Genomic DNA, 23,843 nt, shown 5'->3' with positions numbered 1-23,843 from the left:
AGAAAGATGAGAAAAACACAGGCAGAAAAACAAGGTTAACACACCCTTCAAGAGAGGAATATAGCAAGATTAAAAGATCAAAGCTTAGAATATTATTTTATGACCAATATTAAACCATCTTTATCAAATGACTGCACATTTGCCATAAAGAATGAAAAAATAGAAGACAATCATTTGTGGCCCTACACTGTCTGACAATTATATCACATTTGAAAAGGTTTAGAGAAGAACGCTTTTGTAGTCGTCGCTACGCTGCACTGAACGCAGTCAGCTAATGACATCAGTGTGAACCGCAGTGGGACTCTAGGGGCACCTTAGCAGTCTGCTCACCCTGCAATGCAGCGTGCTCCTAGCCATCTACAGTTAGGGATCAGGGCTGTGGAGAAGCTGCTTTAAAACTGGTTAGAAACCATTATACACCAAGTATACCAAACATTAGGAACACTGTTGAAAGTGAAAAGAACTGCACCGCTGCTGGGTTTGACACAAACCGATGCGCCTGGCACCTACTACCATACCCCGTTCAAAGGCATTTTTTGTCTTGCCCATTGGCACATTCCATGCCTAAATTGTCTCGGCTTAAAAATCCCTCAACCTGTCACCTCCCCTTCATCTACACTGATTGAAGTGGATTTAACAAGTCACATCAATAAGGGATTATAGCTTTCACCTGGCCAGTCTCAGGTATACCCAGTGTAATATATAAAGACGTGATTAGAAGATATTAAGTTATTAATAATATATGTCTTCTGGATTGACAAGTTGCTGGCAAAGAACCAAATCTATGTTAGAAATACACTACATGAGCATCTCATTCCAAAATCATGGGCACTTCTATTGAGTTGGTCCCCGCTTTGCTGCTATAACAGCCTCCACTAGATGTTGGAACATTGCTGTAGGGACTTGCCTCCATTCAGCCACAAGAGCATTAGTAAGGTTGGGCATTAATGTTGGGCGATTAGGCCTGCAGTCAGCGTTCCAATTCATCCCGAAGGTGTTTGATGGGGTTGAGGTCAGGGCTCTTCCACACCGATCTCAACAAACCATTTATGTATGGACTCCGCTTTGTGCATTGTCATGCTGAAACAGGAAAGGGCCTTCCCTAAACTGTTGCCACAAAGTTGGAAGCACAGAACCATCTAAAATGTCATTGTATTCTGTAGCGTTAAGATTCCCACCACTGGAACTAAGTGGCTTAGCCCAAACCATGAAAAGCAGCCCCGGACCATTATTCCTCCGCCACCTAACTTTGGCTCTATGTATTGGAGGCAGGCAGAGGTCCCCATAGCATCCACCAACCCAAGGTTAATTTGTCAGACTGCCCAGATGATGAAGTGTGATTTATGACTCCAGAGAACACATTTCCACTGCTGGAGAGTCCAATGGTGGCGCCCTTTACACCACTCCAGCCGACGCTTGGCATTGCGCATGATGAGCTTAGGCTTGTGTGCGGAACTCGTTAGTGAGTGATGCAACCCGAGGACAGACACATTTTTTTACGCACTTCAGCGGTCCCGTTCCGTGAGCTTGTGTTGCCTAGCGCTGAGCTGTTGCTGCTCCTAGACGTTTCCACTTCACAATAACAACACTTACAGTTGAGCGGGACAGCTCTAGCAGGGCAGACATTTGATTAAGTGACTTGTTGGAAAGGTGGCATCCTATGAAGGTGCCACGTCGAAAGTCACAGAGCTCTTCAGTAAGGCCCTTCTACTGCCAATGTTTTTCGATGGAGATTGCATGGCTGATTTTAAAAACACTCGTCAGCAATGGGTGAAGCCGAAATAGCTGAATACAATAATTTGAAGGGGTGTACACATACTTTTGTATATATAGTGTATATTTTACACTACATTTGCACTCTATGCCTTCCTAAAATAATATATTAAGTCTTAGGTGTGCGTGTCTGTGCAGTGCACTCACCCCGTTCCAGTCCACGCTGCCGTCCTCCCCCGCTTCGGAGGCGCTCTCATATTTTACGCTGCTCAGACTCTCCCTGCTCCTCCTCCTGTCTCCGTCTCTCTGCAGCTCCACCACACCCTGAACAAAACACACAAATCCGTTCAATTTTGCAATATCATTTCACCTTTTGATCTAACATTATTATAGAAATGTAATTGGAGCAACTGATTGGTAAAAATCAGTAAACCATGCGGTCACAAACACACAATCAAGCAAAATAGTCCATGAATATACAGATGTGAAACACTAATAACAAATACGCAACAATAGGTCTTAAAGTCTTTGTGGATGTCTACCTTCATTCAGTTCAAGCATTTCCATAACTGAATATACACACACGTTTGGATTTAAGCTTGAACGTGTGTGTTTTTATAAAATGTGAGAGAGAAGCTGACCTGTTTTCGGGACCTCAAGGCACACTCCTCCAGGGTCTCAGCGGCCTCCATCTTGCCTTGCCGGCGATACAGAGCTCCCAGATTACGCAGAGTGGTGTTGACAGTGGGGCTGATGGACACACACCAAGTTCACTTCAAAAATCAATGCAGTGACTAGAGATGCCAATCAGTACGATTCCTTTGCTTCGGTAGTTCTAACAAGTCTTTAAGTGGACTTCTTACCTGTTCACCTTGCAATTCTTATACCAGCCGCCATAATCTCCATAGCCGTCTTTGCTCTGGTGATACAAGGAAAGAGGGGGGGGAGGAGGAGAGAGGATAGAGGAGGGAGGATAGAGGAGGGGGAGAGAGGAGGGGGCGAGAGGATAGAGGAGGGGGAGAGAGAGGATAGAGGAGGGGGAGAGAGAGGATAGAGGAGGGGGAGAGAGGAGCACAAAAATACACGTCACAAAAAGGGAAACCCCTCATTCTCCAAAAAGTCCCTTCCGATTGACTCAGATATTTGACATCAAACACAGCGGGGACAACATCTCGCTTAGAGAAAACAGAATTTGAATCTGTCCAGACCACCACTATTGACTTTTAGCAATGTGCACCCTCCCTTGAGGCGTGTTTGGTAAGAGCTTTTTGTTGCTGCTGATTTCAGTTAGCGGGATGTTGCCGCCTCGATGTGTATGGTGTCATATCGCTGAGCCTACACAAAACAAGCATTCCCCCCCCCCCCCCTCATTTTTGACATTTAGCAGACGCTCTTATCCAAAGCAACTTACAACAGTGAGCGCATACATTTGAATGTTTCTTACTGGTCCCCCATGGGAATCAAACCCACAACCCCGGTGTTTCAAGCACCATGCTCTACCAACTGAGGAACACGGGACCAGACAGTATTGACAAGTAAACAAAATAGGCACTCCTTGTAAAAAATGGGCACCCCTGCCACATGCCTGTGCTCGCTCTCACACACACACTTTACATAGACTCACCTTGCACTCCTCCCGCTCCTCGGCATGCACCCAGATGGGCTTGTTCTCAGCTGCAGAGACAGAGGAGAAAGAGAAATGTGTGCTGTATGCTGGCAAAAACATCCTCAACAAGTAACAGACAGGCATTTTAGCAAAACGGTAGCATATAGATGTTAGACACCTGCACCGTGCCGACATTTAGGCAACATTATTTAAACGTTGTTCCTTTCTTTCGTGAGACAAGATCCTATCGCAACCTCTCAATCTCAGTAAAGTTTGAGATTTTTTTAAACTCTGTTTCAACCTGAGACCAGAGTTCTGATAATCCCTCAAATTCATCCCCACCCCCTCACATAATCAATTGAGACCTATTTGTTAATTAACCGTGTAATATATATATTGGCATAGTAAGAAAGTCAAGAGAGACATGGTCACAATTATGTCTCAAATTTATTGAGAATATGGAAAAGGAAATGTGAAAATAAAGTCAACCCATCATTTCACATGTTAAATCTTGAGAAAACTTTGATGAAAGCATTTCATTTAATTATGGATCAAAAAAATAAAACAAAGCATATTTAATGACATAAAAAAAAGAAGTTATAAATCATTCAAAATAAAATCTAAAAGAATATTGTCAAGGTCAAAAACAGTCAATACAAACTCAACATAACAGACAACGGAAGCACAGTAAAGAAAAATACATGAGAAATGAAAAGGACGTGGAAGCTTACTTGAAATATGGCATGATAGGCGTGAATAACACTGATCATAATAAAGACATCATGAGTATCAAAACAAACAGTTTGACGGTGTATAATAACCAACCTTTGTTTTCTTTACAGCGACATCAGAAGTATTATGCTCGTAGTTAGAAGAAAAAGGTTGGCTGTAGTAAGTGGTCATGTATGTGATTCTATAACAGTGTTACGAAGGCATTGTGTCAAGACTACTTCAAGAAGGGATTTCCAAAGAAAGTTGGTGAAGTAAGAGACGTCATGACAGATGAACCCAAAAATACAATGAAACATGTGTCACTATTATAAAAATCATGAAAAATTTATAACAAGAAGTACGGAATTTTACACAACACAAAAACAAGCAACACAAAACGAACAAAAACCGAGACTTAAATATCTTTGTTCACATTCTTTATATCGCAACTGGTAATAAATAATTAAATGGTGGGCAATATAATAAGCACCACCTATGTAAACCAAGTTGGATTTAGTTTTGGTTATAGAAATGTGCATATTTCACTCTGGGAAAAAAAAACATCAATGTTCCACTCACCTTCATTGTTGTGTATCATATGCACATGCCTAGTGATTATCCTACAATGTGACATGGCATTTAGAGTGAAAGGTCAAGAAAACCTTTAATGGCACTTTGATCATCCATAACACCTCAAATGAAAAAGATAATTCAATTGAGCATCAGAAACAACTAGCAAATGCTAGAAAATAGGAAAAATGTTCAAGTTCCCAATACATTCAATATGGGAAGAAGTCCATTATTTTTTTTCTTCCAAATACTTCTTTCAATTTAGGAATTTAACAAAACCTGTTAGTTAGCCAGCTAGCCCTTCAAATATTCTAAATCTTTACATCTAAAAATATTTAAAAAATCTACTAAACATTTATTTCAAATACTCTATACTCCTCGTAACCAGTTGTTTTCTTTATGATCTAGAAAGTAAAACATTATTTTGAAGTATTTATTGAACAGCTCTTAAATCAGTCTGCTCTAGCCTGCACTATTCTGTAAGTGGTTGAAACTTACACGTCAAGTCAAATGTTGACTATGTTCTCATTAGCAATGAACCCTTACACTTCAAGTCGACTTGTCAACTACGTCGTCATTAACTGGTCGTCATAACTCATCCTGATAATTGATGGCAAAATTTGACAAATCAGTTAGCTAGTTTGCCAGTACAAAATGCTGTGTGTGAAATAACGTGTTCTACAATGTCAGATCCACAGACTTACTGTATGTCTGTGGTCAGTACAGTCCAGCGCTCGATTGTTCATTCTAGAAACTTAAGACTTTGAATTCATGTAAAAGAAACACTAGAACGTACTGTATCTTTGAGTAGACGAAGAACAGATTGAAAAAAAAAGGTTTGCAAATAAGGAGGCAAAGTGACTACTACCCCCAAGTGTTTGTTGTGGCCCTTTCGAGTTTTGGACTAGTTTGCTCACCATCCACGGATCCAAATTCCTTCTCGTGAGCTTGGGTGAGAATCTCTTTGTAAAGGATTTCCGCCTCCTTGTACTTCCCCTGCTTCAAGTAACACGAAGCCTGGGAGACGACAGGAAAAGGCTCAGAGAGTTCAGACATTTCACCTTTGAACTAAAAGTATGCACAATGCAAATCACTGAACCAGGTTCCATCTACACAAAGCAACAACATTCACAGTTAATGAGATTTAAAAGGAAACAAAGTTCATTCCCTGCACCATCTTGTTTAGTCTACCACCAATATAAATACAAGCATAACAGGATCAAAGAGCTACGGCAAGGATGAGCAACTTTGGTTCTCATAGGACAGGGTTGTCAAACTCAATCCACGGAAGGCCTAGTGTCGTTCTAAAATATTTGTATTAAGCCCTAGACAAGTAGGTGTGGGGAGTTAGTTCATCAATCAAGTGCAAGGGAGGAGCGAAATCCCCCAGACACATGGCCCCTCTGTGGAATGAGTTTGACACCGGTGTCGTAGGGCCTTAGTGTCTACAGGTTTTTGTTCTTAATTTGAAACCGCCGTCTGATTTAGACCTGAGAAATCAGGTGTCGGCACTTTGGTGCCATTAGTGTCAGATGAAAGAGAAAACCAGCAGACAGAGTTGTTCACCCACAAGCAGCAGTAGTCAAGAACGGCAGTCAAAAGCCAGGCAGCCCCCTCACCAGGTTGTTCTTGGTCTTGGCCACGTTGGGGTCGTCAGGGCCCAGCCTGCGCTCGTAGATCTCCAGGGCACGGCAGTAGTAGTACTCCACCTCTTCGTACTTGCCCTGGTTCTGACACAGCAGGGCCAGGTTGTTCAGCTGCTTGGCCACATCAGGATGGTCCTTGCCCAGCACCTATATGAGAGGCGAGAGGACAAAAGCATCAAACACAAGTTGAGGTGCAGCCAAATAAAAACAAAGATGGCAACGCAACTCATTTTTTAAGATGTCCACTTTTGACTGAGACTTTATACAGTACACCTACTCATTCCAGGGTTTTTCTTTATTTTCTACATTGCAGAATAATAGTGAAGACATCAAAACTATGAAATAACATATGGAATTACATACTAACCCAAAAAGTGTTAAATCAAAATATATTTTAGATTGTTCAAAGTAGCCACCCGTTGCCTTGATGACAGCTTTGCACACTCTTGGCATTCTCTCAACCAGCTTCATGAGGTTGTCACCTGGAATGCATTTCAATTAACAGGTGTGCCTTGTTAATTTGTGGAATTTATTTCCTTCTTAATGCATTTGAGCCAATCAGTTGTGTTGTGACAAGGTACACAGAAGATAGCCCTAAGTCCATATTATGGCAAGAACAGCTCAAATAAGCAAAGAGAAACAACAGTCCATCATTACTTTAAGACACGTAGGTCTGTCAATGCCGGAAAATGTCAAGAACTTTGAAAGTTTCTTCAAGCGCAGTCGCAAAAACCATCTAACGCTATGATGAAACTGGCTCTCATGAGGACTGCCATAGGAAAGGAAGACCCAGAGTTACCTCTGCTGCAGAGGATAAGTACATTAGTTAATTGTACCTCAGATTGCAGCCCAAATAAATGATTCACAGAATTCAAGTAACAGACACATCAACGGTTTAAGATATATATATATATCATAGATAGTCAAGGATCGGTAGGATAGTCAGTTTCACGAGGGTATGTTTGGCAGCGTGAGTGAAAGAGGCTTTGTTTCACTAGCATTTAAGAGCAGTTGGAAGCCACAGAAGGAGTTTTGTATGGCACTGAAGCTAGTTTGTAGGTTTGTTAACACAGTGTCCAAAGAAGGGCCAGAAGTATACAAAATCATGTAATCTGCATAGAGGTGGATCAACAAATCACCCGCAGCAAGAGCAACATCATTGATATATACAGAGAAGAGAGCCGGACCGAGAATTGAACCCTTTGGCACCCCCATAGAGACTGCCAGAGGTCCGGACAACAGGCCCTCCAATTTGACACACTGAACTGTATCAGAGAAGTAGTTGGTGAACCAGGCAAGGAAGTCATTTGAGAAACCAAGGCTGTTGAGTCTGCCGATAAGAATGTGGGGATTGACAGAGTCGAAAGCCTTGGCCAGGTTAATGAAGACGGCTGCACAGTGCTGTCTTTTATCGATGGCGGATTGCACAGCGGAGAAGGTACGATGGGATTTGAAATGGTCAGTGATCTGTTTGTTAACTTGGCTTTCGAAGACTTTAGAAAGGCAGGGCAGGATGGATATAGGTCTGTAACAGTTTGGATCTAGAGTGTCACCCCCTTTGAAGAGGGGTATGACCGCGCAGCTTCCCAATCTTCAGGACTCGGGCGATACGAAAGAGAGGTTGAACAGACTAATAGCGTTTGCAACAATGGCGGCGGATCATTTTAGAAAGAGGGTCCAGATTATCTAGCCCAGCTGATTTGTACGGGTCCAGGTTTTGCAGCTCTTTCAGAACATCTGCTATCTGGATGAAGGAGTAGCTGGGGAGGCTTGGGCAAGTAGCTGCGGAGCTGTTGGCCGGGGTTGATGTAGCCAGGAGGGAAGCATGGCCAGCCGTAGAAAAATGCTTATTGAAATTCTCGATTATTGTGGATTTATCGGTGGTGACAGTGTTTCCTAGCCTCAGTGCAGTGGGCAGCTGGGAGGAGGTGTTCTTATTCTCCATGGACTTTACAGTGTCCCAAAGGTTTTGGAGTTAGAACTACAGGATACACATTTCTGTTTGAAAAAGCTAGCCTTTGCTTTCCTAACTGACTGTATTGGTTCTTGACTACCCTGAAAAGTTACATATCGCGGGGACTGTTTGATGCCAGTGCAGTACACCACAGGATGCTTTTGTGCTGGTTGAGGGCAGTCAGGTCTGGAGTGAACCAAGGCTATATCTGTTCTTAGTTCTAAATTTATTGAAAGGGGCATGCTTATTCAAGATGGTGAGGAAATTACTTTTAAAGAACAACCAGGCATCTTCTACAGACAGGATGAGGCCAATATCCTTCCAGGATACCCGGGCCAGGTCGATTAGAAAGGCCTGGTCACAGAAGTGTTTTAGGGAGCATTTGACAGTGATGAGGGTTGGTCGTTTGACCGCAAACCCATAACGGATGGAGGAAATGAGGCAGTGATCGCTGAGATCCTGATGGAAAACAGCAGAGGTGTATTTGGAGAGCAAGTTGGTCAGGATAATATCTATGAGGGTGCCCATGTTAACAGATTTCGGGTTGTACCTGGTGGGTTCCTTGATAGTTTGTGTGAGATTGAGGGCATCTAGCTTAGATTGTAGGATGGCCGGGGTGTTAAGCATGTTCAGAGCTGTTAAACTGTTCAGAGGAGACTGCGTGAATCAGGCCATGGTCGAATTGCTGCAAATAAACTACTACTAAAGGACAATATGAAGAGACTTGCTTGGGCCAAGAAACAAAAGCAATTAGACGGGTGGAAATCTGTCCTATGGTCTGTTAAGTCCAAATGTGAGATTTTTGGTTCCAACCTCCATCCGTGTCTTTGTGAGATGCAGAGTAGGTGTACGGATGATCAGCGCATGTCTGGTTCCCACCGTGAAGCATGGATTAGGTGTGATGATGTTTTGCTTGTGACACTGTCTGTGATTTATTTAGACTTCAAGGCACACTTAACCAGCATGGCTACCACAGCATTCTGCAGTGATACGCCATCCCATCTGGTTTACGCTTGGTAGGTAGGACTATCATTTTTTTTCAACAGGACTATGATCCTAAACACACCTCCAGGCTTTGTAAGGGTTATCTGACCAAGGAGAGTGATGAGTGCTGCATCAGACGACCTGGCCTCCACAATCACCCGACCGCAACCCAATTGATATGGTTTGGGATGAGTTGGACCGCAGAGTGAGGGAAAAGCAGACAACAAGTGCTCAGCATGTGTGGGAACTCATTCAAGGCTGTTGAAAAAGCAATCCTCATGAAGCTGGTTGAGAAACTGTCAAACTTCTTGAAATGTTCCAGATTGACTGACCTTCATGACTTAAAGTAATGATGGACTGTCATTTCTCTTTGCTTATTTGAGTTGTTCTTCCCATAATATGGACTTGGCCTTTTACCAAACAGGGCTATCCTCTGTATACCACCCCTACTTTGTCACAACACAACTGATTGGCTCAAACGCATTAAGGAAAGAAATTCCACAAATTAACTTTTAACAAGGCACACCTGTTAATTGAAATGCATTCCAGGTGACTACCTCATGAAGCTGGTTGAGAGAATGCCAAGATTGTGCAAAGCTGTCATCAAGGCAAAGGGTGGATACTTTGAATAATCTCAAATACATTTTGATTTGTTTAGCACTTTTTTGGTTATTACATGATTCCTTGTGTTATTTCATAGTTTTGATGTCTCCACTCTTCTACAATGTAGAAAATAGTAAAATAAAAAAAATCCTTGAATGTGTAGGTCTGTCCGACCTTTTGACTGGTACGGTATATATAAAACATTGATATTTTATGGCTGCCATGAAACCATTAGAAGTGTTACGGCATAATAGTTTTTTAAATTTTTTTTTTAACAAACCTCCGCCATCATCAAAGCCATAAAAAATGGTCATGTAACATGACCTCAATGTCTCGCCATGTCATAAATCATAATAATGAGCTGGTGATGAACTTCGGGTTATAAGCACCACTTATGTAAAGTGAATTTTCAATTCCAGACTGCGACATTTGCAATGGTTGAGTATATTAATTAGTAATATTGCTAATTGAATGAAGCACAGTACAAATTAACTGACATTGTATCATTTTTACCAAGTATGTTTGCACGGGATATGTACTGCACTAGACCTACCTTCTCTCTGATCTCCAGAGCCCTCTTGCAAAGGGGCTCAGCTTCCTTGTACTTCCCCCTCTTGCCATACAACACTGCCAGATTGTTCAGTGTTGCAGCCACCTGAGAAACAGAGAAGGATTAGTGAGCAGCTCTCATCGTGTTATGTAGCTGCTCTGTACCTGCAATGTGGTGAGTCAAACAAGGGAGCCTGTACAGTTGAAATGTTTCCAAAAGTATAACTACAAATGTGTCGTCTTATAAAACCTCTAACACCACTACATATTGACATGAATACTTTTGCATTCCTATTATGCCCATGTACTATCCAGGAGCCTGTGATGTGGATGCGTACGAATGGATATTAACTAACTTCTCTCTGCCTAGATGCGTGCCCAAGTGCTGACAACCAGATTTGCCATTAGGAACGTGCTAAACAGTACATTCCTGTAATGTATTCATGGCCAACATGCTTTAGGATTAGCCAGCCCTTGGAGCCGCTGACGGCAGTTTCAACCTGACCTTCTCCAACCAATGTCCTTACGAATCCTAATATAAAATTTAAAAAACATGCAGAAAAGTCCCCTTTTGTCTAGTGAAAAAAAGAAGATTGCTCCATCTGGTAGACTAACTCACCGCAGGGTGGTCTTTCCCAAGGGTTTTCTCCCGGATAGACAGTGCATCATTGAGCAGGTGAGCCGCCTCCTTGTATTTGTTCTGGTCCCTGAAAAAAAGAAAAACACATAATAGTCAAAAAAAAAAAAGACCCGGAATAAACTCGGTGCTGAAGGGAGAAGCAGTGTGTAGATAAGTGGCATAGGTGGTGGAAAAGTGTGGTTATATAGGTGTTACAGTATAATGATAAAGGATAGCATCACATACGTGTGATAACCTTTTTCCTGTTGGAGCCGTGTTAATATGGTGGCTCCAACAAAAAGACCAACGTAAAACGCACACACACCTGTAGACCAGGGCCAGGATGTTGAGCATGGTGGCCACGTCAGGGTGGTCGTGTCCGGATGTCTTCTCCAGGTCCTCCAGAGCCTGCTTGCAGAGGGGCACGGCCACCTCGTAGCGGCCCTGGGAGGCATACTGGATCACCAGGTTGTGGAGGGTCCTCAGGCGGGCCGGGATCTCATAGCCACCCTGCTGGGCTGCGGCCACCGCTGCACTGTTATGCTGGTGAGGCACTGAAGGAGAGATGCGGTTTGTTCACAGGTAGAAGTTTTGGGCAGTTGCTGCAGAGTTTTAAGTTCATATAATATGTATTTAAAATTCTCTCTTTTGTATAGAATCCATAGAATACATAAATATTTGAAGATCAGTAAAATGCCAGTTCTGTGCTGATAAAATTATCAGATGAGGGTAGTCAGCTCAATATTAGAGCAACTCAAGTTCAAATATGGGACCTTAAATTAAAAAAATTAAAAATACAACGCAACAGGTTGTTGTTTGACGTTATACACCAAAGCAATGAACATTCAACTAAAATAAATAATCTATACTAATCCAATACAGGATGATGACGCAGGATATGGTTGTAGGTAGACAGACCGCTTACTTCCTTGACTGTTGTCCTCCTCATCATTGGGGAAGAGGTCGTCCAGTGTATCTTTAGGAGGCTCTCCATCTTTCTCCTCCTGGAAAAAAACGATTTGTCAATTATTGGTTTGAGTGGAATTCTAATTCTATACACAGTGACAAATACATTTGCCAAGACCCACCCCACAGTCTCAAACAGCTGGGCAGCACTTTTGACTAGAAATTAAAGTTATATTGTGCGTTTCATTTCGATGGAAACTTCTTGTGGCCATCTGGGATTTAGAGTCAATGTTTGACAGACAGCATGTGAAAATCCATGCCGCAGGGTGCTCAAGGAGACTCATGTACCTCATCACGGTTCCCTTCAGGCTGAACTAGAAATACCTCACCCCATCTTCCACATTCATACCCCTCGTCTTTGCATTCTCAAACATGTACTACAATTATAAATATTCAACAGCTGACATCATTTGAACAGTTCTAAATTCCAGTAGACTACATTTGGTACATATTAACGAGCTCTCGTCAAAATGTATAAATGTTAATGACTAAATGAATTGCCTTAGCAGCCAAACGATAGAGCACTTCTGCCCACCATAAACTTTAATCAGTTCATAATGGTTGGTGCGTCATTGTAAATTAGAATTTGTTCTTAACTGACTTGCCTAGTTAAATATAGGGCAAATAAAAATTAAAGTAAATGAGACAAATTCATTCACCGTGGCAGCCTGCATTGCTCAGAGGGAAGAATAAAGAAGGTTACAGAATATGGAGCTTGTCAGTCAGGCCTGGGCAACTCCAGTCCTCTGGGGACTGATGTGTCACACTTTTGCCCCAGCTAACACACCAGACTCCAATAATCAACTAATCATGATCTTCAGATAAAAATGAAATTAGTTTAAAATCAGGTGTGTTTGCTAGGGATGGGGGTTAAAGTGTGACACCAATCAGGCCTTCGAGGACTGGAATTGCCCAGGTGTTAACTAGGCTTTACAAAAAAGGTGCTCTCAGCTTTAATTTCATCTTGTAGGGAGAAATCCCTAGCCATCAATCCGCTCTTGCACATTAATGGAGAGATCAAAATCCTGGTTGAGAATAGAGAATGTAGACTATAGGCAAAAAAAAAAAAAAGAAAAGAGGTCAAGTATTATCGATAGGTCAAGTGCAACCCGCCAGAAGGGGCTTCATCAGCGGAGGCAAATGCAATGCCTGATTACTTGCATGATGATTACAGCTCTCGAGCTGGTTCAATTGTTTATGATCAGGGAGTGTGTGTGTATACATTACCTCAGAGAAGGAAATGTTTTCATCATCATAATCCTTGAACAGATTCGCGAGCAGTGTGTTTGTGCTTGTGTGCAAGCAATTGTGTTGTGCATTTAAGTATGGGTGTGTGAGTGCATAACTCACAGTAGGGGACACATCCTCGTCGTACTTCTTGAGCTGGTTCATGAACTCCAGATGCTTCTTCTCCTCCTCCAGCTGGGCCACACTCTGCTCGCTCTTCTGCAGCTTTTGCTGGGTGCCCGCCAGCTCGTCTCGCAGCCACTGGTTCTCTTGGCACAGCCGACGTACCTGGGCACGCAGCTTCTGCTTCTCAGACTCCACAGCGTTCAGGTGGGCAGACAGGGCCATCATCACCTGACAGAGAAAGGTGCATACATGCAGAGGGATCGATTAATTATGCATCATTGTATGTGATTCAGCCCTAGGACCATGCCTCAGGACTACCTGGCCCGTAGACTCCTGGCTGTACCCGTCCCCAGTCCACATGGTCGTGCTGCTGCTCCAGTTTCTACTGTTCTGCCTGCGGCAATGGTACCCTGACCTGTTCACAAGTTGTACTACCTTGTCCCATACCTCCTCTCTTTCGCTCTCTCCAGAACCTGCCCTCTCAACCTCAGAATGCTTGGCTATAAAAAGTCAACTGACATTTACTCCTGAGGTTGCCCCTCTCTACAACCCCTGATTATTATTTGACCCTGCTGGTCATGTATGAACGTTTGAACATCTTGAAGAACGATCAGGCCTTAATGGCCATGTACTATCAATTGCCACCCGGCACAGCCAGAAGAGGACTGGCCACCCCTCAGAGCCTAGTTCCTCTAGGTTCCTTCTTAGGTTCCTGGCTTTTGAGGGAGTTTTTCTAGCCACCGTACTTCTACATCTGCATTGCTTGTCCTTTGGTGTGTTGGGCTGGGTTTCTAAATAAGCACTTTGTGACATCTTTAAATACATTTGATTGATTGAAATATGATTGATAGATAAAGGTAACAATTTGTGGATTCCTGTGGCCAGAGACAGGCAGGCTTACATAAGCCAGAGAAAGACTAGTCAACTTCAAAACATGAAACTGACGCATTCAACATTAATTCCAGTTAATATTTACTTACAAGTCAGATAAGTTCTTATTTAAAATGACAGCCTACCAAACAGCAAAAGGCTTCCCGCGGGGACTACACATTTTCTAAATAATAATATAGGACAATACACACATCACAACAAGAGACACCACAACACTACATAAAGAGACCTAAGACAACTCATGGAGATCCACCACCCCAAGAACGGATTGATTAACAAGACTCTCCCGTATGGCTTACTCTCTCCATATCACCCAGGGATCGTCAACCCTTACCTGCGCCTCGCCCAGCCCCAGCTCGATCATCTCCACTGACTTGCGCAGCAGGCTGGACTTCTCGTGCACCAGGTTGGCCTCCTCGTCCTTCTTCAGGCAGCGGATGGTCTCCAGCAGGCTGTGCAGGATGGAGTTGTGCTCGCTCTTCAGCGCCTCCAGGCCCTGGATCACCAGCTTGGTGCTGGAGATGATCTCCTCCTGGGACAGCTTCTCCAGACGGTCCTCCCTGGGGTACACCATTATTGACATTGCCTGGTGGACTTAGAGGCTGGTGGAGGGAGAGAAGTGGAAGAAAAGGAAGGTGGAGGTTAGGTCACTCTTGGGGCAGTGGTTCCTTTTCATGCAATGACCTCACTTTTGGGGATTTTCTTTGGACTCATCAGAATAAAACAATAGCAGTTCTATTCACGAGATTCCAACATTGAGACTTCCACTGTCATTATCACCAAGAAAAGGTTGCTCCGTTTACAAGCCATGCTACATGTCTTTAATTAAACTGGATAGAGATGTACGAGAAAATGGAAGCCTTGGGATAAAAAATAAAAAAATGACAGGGTAGGAGTCCAATCTAGCCCACACTCTACACTCCCTGCAAATCGACAAAGCCAGAGTAAAGAGTAAATAAAACACTTGGCTCCCTCTTCCTTCACAAGACAGTCACATGATTAGGCTTGGCGTGGGCATAGCAGCAGACAATTAGGCTAAACCCCCCCCGAGTATTTAGCCCTGAGTTCACCATCAAAGCGCTTGCAGATAAATAGGAGTAAACTGTTGTAGCCGACTTAATGTGTATTTCCATTGTGGAATAATTCCGCTCTAGTCACTCGTATTGGTATTCTTATTCCAAAACATAAAACAGGCAGATAATCTCTAACTCTGTAGTGATTTTGGCATTTAAATATCCCATTAAAAAGGTCTGTTAAGAGCCATGGAAACAGACTGACAGAAATAGAACACCAAGAGCCAATCATAAAATGAGAACTAGTCCTGCAACTGTGCCTACGTATCATTTCACCTGGATGCTGTGCACACACACACACACACACACACGCAGCTTGACAGAGTGGTACAGTACACTACTAGCTTGTATGACATTCCTTTCATATTGAAAACACACATGGCATTGAGCCCCAATCCATTCTTTTCAGCAAGCCTTCTAACAATAGGTTGACTATAGAGCCAAAACCTATAGATTCAGAAGAATACAGAATTGCTTTTATGGGATTCGGCTGAATGTAATCTGGAAGCAAACTAAAAGGATATCTAAACTCTAGATGTGCTGAAGACTACACTGAACACAGGGTAAACAACTAGTGCAAATGGTAGCACATAGGCAGTCACCAATGTTGATTCTCGGCATGACGGATTACAGAGGTCTAATTTCAAAGAAGTAATGGCGCTTTTACAGGAGCATGAGTCATATTTCATGAAAGTGGCTACGAAGCCACTATTAGACTTCTCAAAGGACATCTGTAGGGAATTCCAAGTCAGATTAACCTTTTGGCACAGTCAACAGCGTTATTGCCCAGGGGGGGGTTCCCTTTGGAAGACGCCATGTTCAAAGAATAAAAAAAAAACTTGAGTAAGCATAGGTAAAGGAAAGACTATTTCAATACCATAACTCAGTTAATCCATACGTTCAAAAGGTAATGAGATCTGGTATCAAAAACACTATAGATTTACTTTCATGGTAAAGCAAAGTAGTATAGTACAGCAATAATGCCACACATGTGAGCATAGAGCAGTGATCGTCTTCACAGGGCCAAGTACTGTTAAGCTACAGTTGGTTAAGATGTAGGCTAGTAGATAGTCATTTTTTCTAAATATTCATCACAGTATGTTAGTTAGCTGTGTGCAAAAAGGAAGCTTGAAATGAGCGCTCTTAATTATTTACACAATGTCCCAAGGAGCACACTCAGAAGAAGCATAAAAAGGCACCAAGCAGAAAAAAAAAAAACTGTTAGCTCACATGAATAAGGGATATTGGGTTCCCTCAACAGAAAACACTAGCCAGGGTTGTAGTCAATTTCAGTCAGTCAATTTAGGGAAATTTCATTTAGGGAATTTAATTGAAATTCAACAAATTAATGAACAATTGCTCATAATTCTTTACTATGAGGTTTAATTAATGAATTTGAATTAAGTTCCTTAATTGACATGGTATTGACCCCAATCCCAGCTACTAGCAAATATGACGATGGGCTCATCAACTGATTTAAAATGGCGACCAGGGCACACTATCATTTAAAGGAGAAGAAAGCTTGAAATATTAAATAGCCCTCATTCTTGCTTCCTCTGTACAATAGACCACCACGAGTGACATAAAAATTTAATGAGAACAGTGTGGGTAATACAGACGCTGCCTCCATTTCCACGCCCTGTCCCGTGTCACCCCAGTCTCTTTGGTAGCATAAAGCCATTCCTCTCCAATCCCATCACATCCAGATGGAATTATAGGGCCCATTGGCGAGCTATATTTTTGGTGTTGATGGCTATGGGAGTGCTTTATCTTCTCCTGCCTCTGGTCTCTGCCGGTTACTAGTGGATAGGAGAGATTGCAGACTGATGTTTCTGATTTAGGGACACGTGGGAAGGAGGCACAGGTGGTTTTGGTTGGGGAGATGAGATGTAGGGAGAGCTGGAAACCTACTAAGGATGTTAAGAAAATAATAATACAACTTCAAAATACCCAAAATAGCTTGGTATACACTGTCATCATAAAAATCAAAAAAGCCTTCTTTGCAAAGTGGTGAAATATTGTTGTAGCCTATTGTTTACATTTTGATATTCCATAAACATGGGGATAGCGAAACAGGAAGATACTGCTGTTTATACTGATGGTGGATCAGCTAAGCAACCATCTTTTGAAGAACCTGACTGTGCTCTTCAATTATTCTGATGATGTACAGTACTGACATTTGCAAGTACAAATTTTACAGAAAGTAACTAAGATTGACAGCCTTACTTGAGTCTTGAACAAATGCATCTGCACCCTTCTAATCTATCCATTAACTCATTCAACAATCAATTGCATAGCCTCTCACAAGTTGACTGCAAGGATCAAGATATAGAAGACTGTGCAAAGCGCACATTCAATAACATAAAGCTACCTAACAGTGGTGTTTGCTAAAATTACCACATGCTTACAGGCCTAGGTCGCACATGCATGCCATTAAGTCTTGCGCTGGACATCATAGGCTTGGCTCAGCCTTTCGTGTCTGGTTCCTCTCAGGGTTTCTTCCTGTGTTCATTCGTAAGACTACACTTTCCCATAACGTTTCTGCCCAACTGTGGCAGAATGGTTGATTTACTGCATGTGAACATAGGTAGGCCTATTTGTACACAATATAAAATGAAAATAATGCATTGGTGCTCACAGAACTCTTCTTGCTTAGATACACTGAAGCCCTTTAGACTATTACGGACACATGCGTGGACTTGAGATCCACGCATATAACTTCACATTTCTCAGAACTTTCTTTTCAAAATCAACAAGTCCAATTTACACACACATATTTAAAGTTATATGGAGATCTAAGGCCCTATCCTATCAAACCCAGTAAGTCAAAAACAATGTACTTCCGGTGTTTTCCAGGACAAAACAAATGTTAGAGATTAAATGAAAAGCACTGCTGAGTCGCTAACCACCCTCTCCCCTTTTGTCTCCTCGATGTGAAGCAACAAGGCTAAAGATGTTTTTAAATGCCGGTTTATTAAAGTAGCTGGTCTGATATAATGGCTCTTGAAGCTGACATTTTCCAACCAGTCTGACAATGGCGAGTCATAGCAATGAATCATTGATGCTGGTTCAAATGCCACGCTGCCTCTTTCACAGTGAGGCAGAAGGGAAAGAGGGATACCTACCTAGTCAGATGTACCTAGTCAACTGAAATGTCTTCTGCATTTAACCCAACCCCTCTGAATTAGAGGTGCGGGGGGATGCCTTAAAAAATAAAATTAAAATAAAATAAATTTTAAAAAAAAATCGCCACTCGGGGAACAGTGGGCCCTGCTCAGGGGCAGAACGACAGCTTTTTACCTTGTCAGCTTGGGGATTCGATCCAGCAACCTTTCATTTGCTGGCCCAATGCCAGAGCGAGGCAAAAGGAGCGAATAACTAGCACAAGTAGATACCTGAGATAATTGTCTCACTTGAGTCTCTTGGCTGTCTTCTTGTTACTCATCTCCATTACTAGAATATCAATAGAAATCCCAACCCGTCTGGTTTGAGAGCAGTAATCAGTGGTTATTAATAGGATGCGTTTTATGAAAAAACAAGCTTGAAATTTGCAACACACTTTTTTCTCTCTGTACGATTAACAAGCTAGCTACATGAGGAAATAGGCATAAGAACTCCAAATCAATATGGCCCTGAACATGTATTGATTCAACATGATGCCTAAATTCAGTCCTGAAGAACATGATTCCCTATTTGTGCAAGGCTAGTACCTTTTCTTATACATATAGGCTATTGCAGTAAATGGAGGAGGTTTTATGATTTCACAGCATTTCTCTCCAATTCATTCATTTCATCCTTCCTCTAATACAGGGGTGGGCAACTCCAGTCCTCGAAGGCCTGATTGGTGTCACACTTTTTCGCCATCCCTAGCAAACAGCTGATTAATCAAATTGTATTCTAAACTGACGATCACGATTAGGTGATTATTGGAATCAGGTGTGTTAGCTGGGGAAAAACTGTGACACCAATCAGGCCCTCGAGGACTGGAATTGCCCACCCACGCTCCAATAGGTCAGACACACGATCAATCTGACGGACGATAGGTACTTAGCACAGTAGGAGGCCGTTCCTTCTCTTGCTAGACCTGGTACAGTCGAACCAGCCGTTTCTATTTGTAGAATCGCAATGCTCTGCAGTGGCTGACTGAGCCAATCAGAGAGCATGAACATCCACGTGAAGGAGCTAACAGAGTGACAAGAAAAAACAACAGTCTTTACATCTAGCGCAGGAATTTTGTGCTTGAGGGATTTTTTTTGTTAGGTTTGATATGCACTAGCTCGTTAGCTTGCCAACTGAAAAAGGCAGTCACACACTTCACATGAAACTAATGGGGTGATAAGTGCAGCACAATGTACACAACCCATTTATTTATTACTAAGCGAGCTATCTAGCAAGATGAGGAAATAATAAAATTCACAATCCATTATCCCATACTGCCAGTGCCAGTTCACTTGCTAGCTTAACGGTTAGTATTACCACTGAATCTCGGAGGCTTACAGGCAGCGGCTTCATTCAAAAACAAATCCATTGTGATTTAATTATAAATGTTGCGAGCTACGCTAGTTATGGCCATCTGGCTAGTATCAAGGGATTACTACCAATACTAGCTAGCTAACATTAGCAATCTACAGCAGGCACAAACCAAAAACTACTGCCACCTTGTGGTCTGGAGTATTTACGTTGACAAGAGACAATGAAAAGTATTTCCCCTGAGTGTTGCGAACCATTCAACTGCAGATAAAAGCACAACCTTAATGTTTAAATTCCCTGCACTGGTAAACTTGTTATGAGACATGGGTAATGATAGGAAATGGAAGGAATAATAGTCAAATGGAGATGTTCTCTTCAAAGTGTAGTAGCTATTAAATGTTTCAGATATTGTCGGTTTTGTAGGCCTCTTTGTATGTACAGTTGTCTGACAAAGGGGGCAAGGGCCGAACATTTTTTCAAAAGTCATAGTCCAAAAGTGCACATTTTACAGCATCACGAGGGTCAATTATAGGCCTGTTACTGTTTGTCAGCCTGCTTCAAGGTTTCAACACCAGAGCATACATTTATTTAACAGAGCACGCTGAGAGTAATCTTCACAGCAAACTACTATGAAAATATTTACAGAGGAACAAGATTTCATACAGTACTGTATGTCTTCTGGGTGTGTGCATTCAAGCACCTGTCTGGTAAAACTAACTAGGGGACCAATTTCTTCCTTTTATCTCACTCTTTCAGATCCAGTGACATATTTGACTGCTGTTATGAGCTGTCTGCAGTCCAAAGGTCACTATTTCTTCACTGGCCTTGATTTAACTTCTCCACTCCAGTAAATAAAAGGCAAAGTGGACTGGACCAGCATCTCTGCTCAAATCGTTTGATGCCTGTAATTAGGAAAAAATGGCATTGCTATTTGTGGCACGGGTGCTCCCAAGTTAAATTCTAGTTACTTTTGAAGCACATGTTGTGCCCTAGAAACTAATATGGAAATCTGTAAAAAAATAAATAAAAATTGCTTGATAAGAATACCTGTCATTTAAATTAGTCATTTGTGGAATACTAGGTTTCTACATTGTAAAAGCACTACTTTCCTATTGAGATGCATTAACCCGGCAGGTTTGTGATGAGGACATGCAAGAGATCGGTCATTCTTTCATTGCGATGATCATTGATCTCCTGAAGGAGCTATCCCTTTTCCTTTCTGTGTCCCCAAAATGTGTTGATATACTGGTAAAGTTGCCAGGTTATTAGCCAATGAGGTAACATGACTGAAGTGTAAACAAATGGTTATCGACGTTGACGAGCGAGTAGTTTTAGAACAGCCCACGACATGGTTTATTAATGTAAAATGCGGTCCCGTCGATATACTGTAAGACCTAGTTGGGCTACAAGCAAGCCGTTTTCACTGCAGTAACGGTGAAACCATGACAAACGAATCTGCACTCCCTTGTTTCTTTAGGGCACTTGGAAACAACGGTACAGCAAAACATTATCATTACAATAATTATCTGGGAGATTTGTTTTCATAGTCACACAGTGCTCCCAAAAGAAAACTCCTGGTCCCATGAGAAGGGTGAAATTGCAGCCCCCTTCATATTGTTATTGGTCCACTTTTACACTAGGACTCCAGTACACGGACGCTCCAGTACAATAGGTGGCAGTAACTTGAATGCCAATCACCAATAAACACCAAAGAAGAAGAGGCGGGGGTGACAATGTTGGCTAGTTAGCTAGGACACCGGTATATGCAAAACCGGAGATTCCAACAAGTAGGTGTAGACATCACCATAGACAACTTTGGGCCATTTGGTAGGATTGTATCCCCAGCTATGGGTAAATAAACAGTGATTTAAGAATATTGCAACAGCTTTACTGTTAGTCTTAGCATGTCAGCTAACAAATTAGTGGCAGAATAAGTATCATGCAAATCATGTTGTGAAAGCCAAGTATGTTAATAACGACGAGGCTGCTGAAAACCTTTATTGAAACGACAAGTATCAGCAGTGCGCTTAGGATGCCGCCAAACTGTAGTGAATTATTAAACGGGAAGAACAAGGAGTACCCTACGGCTATATCCTACTCGGGGGCGTGGTCACGTCAAACCACGCCTCGCCGTGTATCTAGACAATAGCATGAAGATAGCGGGGGCGTTCGTGCATCAATCAATGGGATGCACCCCTGCCCAGTCATGTGAGGGCCTAAAGAATTTATTTCAATTGACAAATTTCCTTATATGAACTGTAACTCAGTGAAATGGCGCGTTTATTTTTTCCAGTATAAAGAAAATAGGCCTTTACAAGGACTGTTATTATAGGCTAAGTTACTTACTGTCTGTAGCGGTGTAGTCAATAGGGAAAATCGATCACACTGTCTCTGTGTTCTTTCTTATGCAAAGTGTTGAATTCTGTGACCCAAAACAAAAACAGATGCTCCCATATGCATGTGGTTACATACCTAAATTGGTTAATTCCTCGTAGGACAGCCAGGAACTATAGGAGCCTTCTCGATGTACATACACACAGCTGAGCCAGCAAGAAACCTATCCTAACAGAATTCGTAGATGAGCGCGGCGATATGGTTTGGGATAAATGCGTGGAATTTTTCACAAGAACGACGCCATTTCATTGCGCACAACTGACAAACAAACCCATCTGACGATACATTCTAACTAATGATACATGGTGTTGCCGACGGAGCATATTTTCGTCAACCACTAAGTGAGCTCGTTTTAAATCCAAAATGTCTTCCTTGGTTATTGATCTCCCAGCATCCACAGCGAAAGTTTTGAACGACGTCGTCATGATTTTTTCGGGCGTGGCTGCAGAGGCTGTGTGTGTCTGGCACTGACTGACCGTACGAATAACAAATCCAAATGCATCATTTCCAAAGATGCATCATTGAAATAGATAAATAAATCATTTATTTTATACATTTGAATGTACACTTGCCTTCAAGTAGTCTACATCGCAAATACATACAATGTGTCGATTTGATTAATAACCTAGTTGTAAAAAAAGTTTAAAAAATGAATATGGTAAAAAATAAATACAAATGGTTCAGTATTTCACAACTTAATGTTCGATGGTTCCTCACCCTGAAAGTAGTCTATGGGAGAAACTGTAATCCATGGTTCGGTTCTCTTTGAACATCCACTAAAATCTTTAGCGAACATCAGCCACGACTAGCTAAAAATAAAAGGACCAAGCAGAGGTCCTCAAGAATAGGTCAGTAGTTTCTAGTAAATCATTGCTCAGTTGTGCACCAGGGCCTCCCACTCTTTCTATTCTGGTTAGAGACAGTTCGCCCTGTTCTGTGAAGGGAGTAGTACACAGCATTGTACGAGATCTTGAGCTTCTTTGCAAGCCTTCATTTCTCAGAACAAGAATAGACTGACAAGTTTCAGAAGAAAGTTTCTGGCCATTTTGAGCCTGTAATCGAACCCACAAATGCTGACACTCCAGATACTCAACTAGTTTAAAGGCCAGTTTTATAGCTTCTTTAATCAGGACAATAGTTTTCAGCTGTGCTAACATAATTGCAAAAGGGTTTTCTAATAATCAATTAGCCTTTTAAAATGCTAAACTTTGATTAGCTAACGCAACGTGTCATTGGAACACAGGACTGATGGTTGCTGATAATGGGCCTCTGTACACCTATGTAGATATTCCATCAGTCGTTTCCAGCTACAATAGTCATTTAACAATGTCTACACTGTATTTCTGATCAATTTGATGGTATTTTAATGGTAAAAAAATGTTTCTTCCCTTTCAAAAACAAGAACATTTCTAAGTGACCTCAAACTTTTGAATGGTAGTGTATATGCAAAAACACAGGTAATGAAACAAACAATTCTGAAAATCTACCTGCAATACATGCTGTCAAATATGATAATGACGAATGTGGTTTTAAGTGGTTTTTTAGCAAACAGTCGAGCAGTTTGTTTAGTAAACACACTTAAACAGATTAGCTTAAATTCTTGTCCTTTTGCCCTCAACTCACAGAATAATTTGATTAAGCCATTGGTTAAACAGAACAGGAAGCAGCAGTTGGGTTAATGTCTTTCTAATGGATACATTAAAACAGTTCTTAGATCTGTATAGTAACCCAAGCTTATAGT

General features: G+C 41.9%; 1 protein-coding gene across 4 annotated transcripts in view; it reads right to left on the bottom strand.

The window, feature by feature from the left end:
- Positions 1-23,189, bottom strand: part of klc4 (kinesin light chain 4) — a 35,909-nt gene extending 12,720 nt beyond the window's left edge. For 2 of the 4 annotated variants that reach the window (XM_021557391.3, XM_090196142.1), the window contains exons 1-13: positions 22,820-23,189; positions 14,500-14,767; positions 13,272-13,502; positions 11,881-11,959; positions 11,281-11,509; positions 10,956-11,043; positions 10,341-10,442; positions 6,220-6,393; positions 5,518-5,617; positions 3,338-3,387; positions 2,577-2,632; positions 2,355-2,463; positions 1,921-2,037 (exon numbers count right to left, since the gene is read on the bottom strand). In XM_021557391.3, coding sequence (XP_021413066.2) covers positions 1,921-2,037; positions 2,355-2,463; positions 2,577-2,632; positions 3,338-3,387; positions 5,518-5,617; positions 6,220-6,393; positions 10,341-10,442; positions 10,956-11,043; positions 11,281-11,509; positions 11,881-11,959; positions 13,272-13,502; positions 14,500-14,748 — 1,584 coding nt within the window. In that variant the 5' untranslated portion in view covers positions 14,749-14,767; positions 22,820-23,189. Of the gene's footprint in view, positions 1-1,920; positions 2,038-2,354; positions 2,464-2,576; positions 2,633-3,337; positions 3,388-5,517; positions 5,618-6,219; positions 6,394-10,340; positions 10,443-10,955; positions 11,044-11,280; positions 11,510-11,880; positions 11,960-13,271; positions 13,503-14,499; positions 14,768-22,180; positions 22,569-22,819 lie in introns of those variants that run through there. The other 2 variants (XM_021557390.3, XM_036940725.2) reach the window with 1 other exon arrangement.
- Positions 23,190-23,843: the final 654 nt, after the last annotated feature.

This window comes from Oncorhynchus mykiss, chromosome 13 (genome assembly GCF_057628025.1).
Source record: "Oncorhynchus mykiss isolate SJ-2025 chromosome 13, ASM5762802v1, whole genome shotgun sequence".
NCBI lineage: Eukaryota > Metazoa > Chordata > Actinopteri > Salmoniformes > Salmonidae > Oncorhynchus > Oncorhynchus mykiss.
Note: the sequence above shows the minus strand (reverse complement) of the source record. Positions and strands in the feature narration are given on the sequence as shown.